This window comes from Nicotiana sylvestris, chromosome 3 (genome assembly GCF_000393655.2).
Source record: "Nicotiana sylvestris chromosome 3, ASM39365v2, whole genome shotgun sequence".
In the NCBI taxonomy this organism is placed as follows: domain Eukaryota; kingdom Viridiplantae; phylum Streptophyta; class Magnoliopsida; order Solanales; family Solanaceae; genus Nicotiana; species Nicotiana sylvestris.
This window is the reverse complement of record NC_091059.1, coordinates 95,657,262-95,661,106: the sequence shown is the minus strand read 5'-3', so window position 1 is coordinate 95,661,106 and position 3,845 is coordinate 95,657,262. Positions and strand designations below refer to the sequence as shown.

Genomic DNA, 3,845 nt, shown 5'->3' with positions numbered 1-3,845 from the left:
ATTATATTTAACATCACAAAATTTTAGATTTTTACAGTCATATAAATTTCATAAAGATTATTTCCTTCATAAACTCGATACTCAATCAAAAATTTACTTAAATTTAAAACATAGTAATATGTTAATTACTTGTCGTCATACTAATAGATAGACACGAAAAAGATACTATTGCGCAAGTCTCTGCTGCTAGAACAGAATAGAGACGGTTGGAAACAGAGGCGAACCTATGGCTTATGCCAGAGGGATCATCGGAACCCGTAAATTTTGGCAGAAATCTTTTATATATATATATACCTTAAAAATAATTAATTTAAATCACTTTATACCCTTGTTAAAAGTTGTTGAAGACACTAACACAAAAGGTCAGGTGCTTGTAATATGTAACAAGTTAACAACTACACTAGAGTTCATTGATCGGTTTGGATTTAATTTGTTGGATATTATCTCCAATCGCTTTTAGGCTTAGCTAAGCTTTCGGAGCGACAGCGTGTGAGCATACTATCACCCTTGCGGACGCGTGTCATTCTTCTTACAACATCAAGGCTGAGTTGCTCTCGTCTTTTCTCTTTGAACCGCCGCGTTAACCTCCACGCGTCAACTGCTCAACGCCATTATCTCCCTGCTCCCCTAGTATAAATGTGCAGCCAAATTATCCATTTCGTCATCAGGTATTGCAGTAAGTGAATATCGTACTAAAAACCGCACTTTGCTTTGTGTATGTCCACAACAAAGGAACAAGAAATTATGGCATCACAGCAAGAAAGGTCTGAGCTCGACCGTAGGGCAAAAGAAGGAGAAACTGTAGTTCCAGGTGGCACAGGTGGGAAAAGTCTTGAAGCTCAGGAACACCTTGCTGAGGGTATATATCAACATACTGTTTTACTTTTTGGTACTCATTTTCTTCTCCTTAACTGCATATGTACTGCTATTTTTGTTTTACAAGGGAGGAGCCGTGGAGGGCAGACGAGAAAGGAGCAGTTGGGAACTGAAGGCTACCAGGAAATGGGACGCAAGGGAGGTTTGAGCACCGGCGAAGAGACCGGTGGGGAGCGTGCGCAGCGAGAAGGAGTAGAGATAGACGAATCAAAGTACAAGACCAAGAGCTAAACTAGTTGAACACAATAGTCTTTTAATCCTTTGGTCCTCTTCCCTGTGTTAATAAAAGGGTCTTTTTCTTTCTCATGTGTCTAGTTCCTAGGATGTACTATTGTGTTTCAGCTTTCTAGTTTATATTATCTTAAGCTAGGTACTATCGTTATGGGGACCATGTAGTCTGGACAGGCCCTATATATGTTGTCTCTTTTGGTTTCATATGTTGTGTAGTTCGTCTAACTTGAATGTCTAGTTGTCTTTTTAGTCTAGTGATCTCTTCTACATGGTTAAATATTGCCTTTTTCCTTTTATCAAAACGGATTCCTCTCAAGGAAAATGTTTAATCTGCATCTGTATGGGCACATTATACGCACAAATCGTGAAAAATGTGATGGTACACGTTGGGGGGACACATGAAAATGAGGTGGTAATGCAACTGCATTTTGTACGACGAAAAAAGTATCAAATTCTCTAGCGAGGCCGTATGTGAAACTGAAAAAGGCTAAATCAAGTGGAGAAGCAATTTGTAATGGGTACTGAAATATTACTGAAGTTGTGAATTAAAATTAGACGAAATTTCATTGTGCATGTTGTCAGAAATTCCAAAAAAGAAGTTATGCTTAGATCAAATCTGTTTTGAAATTAATAGAAAAATACTGTTATCTTAAAATATAGACGCTCTAGTAAATTAGAGTAATAAGAAGTCATGGACTTGCATTCTGGGAGGTATTTTTTTTGGAAAAAGCATGGTCTTTTTTTTTTTTTTTTTTTTGGTAAGCACCCGAGTGATCTGTTTAGACTTTCCACTCAAGGTATACTGAACAACTACAATAGTGAGGAAGGACTTGAAGTTTGTGGTTCAATGGAATAAATCCAGAGATGAGGATTGTGTTGCTACCTCGTACTTTACTCCGGACATTTTTATTTTTCACCAAGTATAGTACTACCGACAGTGAATAGTATTTCAGTGAACGAGCAGAACCTGTGCTCTGATACCAGTTGTTGGGAATAAACCCCTTACCAAAATAATATTCACGGTAATAAAGCGGAATAATAATGTAGCACCGAGATACGGTAATTAACAAGAATAAAAGAGTAACAATGACACCAAGATTTTTACGTGGAAAACCCTTCTGAATAAGGGAAAAAACCACGACCCCGAGAGGAGCAACTGATATCACTATAGTAAGGAATTTTACACTTTGTAGGTCGGAGATAAATACTCCAAAGACCACTACAACACTCAAAAGAAATAACCCTCTTTTGATATTCCCACCTCACTACAATATCGCTCACTCTCTATTTTCCTCACAGACTATTTTCTTATACCTTGTCTGTGAAACCTCACTCTTTCTTTCTCTCTTTGTTGGTGTGTAGAAATGAGAGTTGAAGCTCTCCTTTTATAGCCAAAGCTTCACCCTCTAAAGCCTACAATATTTGACAATTTACACACACTTTTCACAATTCAACAAAGTTGGCTACCAAACCAAAGAAATTCAACAAGGTTGGCTACCAAACCAAACTAATTCAACAAGGTTGGCTACCAACCAAACCAAGTCAACAAGGTTGGCTACCAAACCAAAGAAAACTCTTATTAGGCACATGCCTAATACTTCTTCAATGAGATGGACATCATCAATCTCCCCCTCCAGTCTCATTCATCCAGAGGAGGTAGCACTGTCTTCTAGTTTGAGTGCATGCCGACAAGTTCTTTGCATAGCTCGAACTTGTTCCTTGGTACCACCTTGGTCAGCATATCTGCGGGATTCTCATTTGTAGAAATCTTCAAGACTTTTAGAGATTCATCATCTACCATTTCTCGAATCCAATGATATCTCACATCAATGTGTTTGGTCCTTGCATGGTACATAGAGTTCTTGCTAAGGTCTATTGCACTTTGACTGTCACAATAGACGACATACTCCTTCTGATGCAATCCAAGCTCTTGAAGGAATCGCTTGAGCCATATCATCTCCTTGCCAGTTTCTGTAGCGGCAATGTACTCTGCTTCAGTTGTTGAAAGTGCAACGCACTTCTGCAACTTAGACTGCCATGATATAGCTCCCCCTGAAAATGTAAACAAATATCCAGTAGTGGATTTTCTGTTGTCAATGTCACCCGCCATATCAGCATCTGTATAGCCCTTCAAGATTGGATCAGATCCTCCAAAGCACAAACAATCTCCCGTGGTACCTCTCAGGTACCTGAGTATCCACTTGACTGCTTCCCAATGTTCCTTTCCAGGATTTTCAAGAAACCTGCTGACAACACCAACTGCGTGAGCAATATCAGGTCTAGTACATACCATTGCATACATCAAGCTTCCGACTGCTGAAGAATAAGGAACTTTAGCCATGTTCCCTTTCTCCTCCACTGTTGTAGGACACATCTTCTTACTCAACTTTAGATGACCAGCAAGAGGTGTGCTGACTGGCTTAGCATTCTTCATGTTGAAGCGTTCTAGTACACGTTCAATGTACTTCTCCTGAGATAGCCACAACTTTCTACTTGTTCTCTCTCGAACTATCTTCATCCCTAGAATTTGTTGTGCTGGGCCCAAGTCCTTCATATCAAATGACTTGGACAGATCTCCTTTCAACTTTGCTATCAACCCCTTGTCTTTTCCTACAATTAACATGTCATCCACATACAACAACAATATAATAAAGTTATTCTCAGAAAATCTTTTGAAGTATACACATGGATCAGAATAGGTCTTTAGGTATGTTTGACTTTTCATGAATGAGTCAAAC

At 39.0% G+C, this 3,845-nt stretch overlaps 1 protein-coding gene across 1 annotated transcript; it reads left to right on the top strand.

The window, feature by feature from the left end:
* The first annotated feature begins 635 nt into the window (after positions 1-635).
* LOC104241654 (em protein H5) lies at positions 636-1,361 on the top strand. The gene is made up of 2 exons (XM_009796604.2): positions 636-859; positions 944-1,361. Exons 1-2 carry the CDS (start codon positions 718-720, stop codon positions 1,105-1,107), a joined length of 306 nt encoding a protein of 101 aa, XP_009794906.1. The 5' UTR covers positions 636-717; the 3' UTR covers positions 1,108-1,361.
* Positions 1,362-3,845: the final 2,484 nt, after the last annotated feature.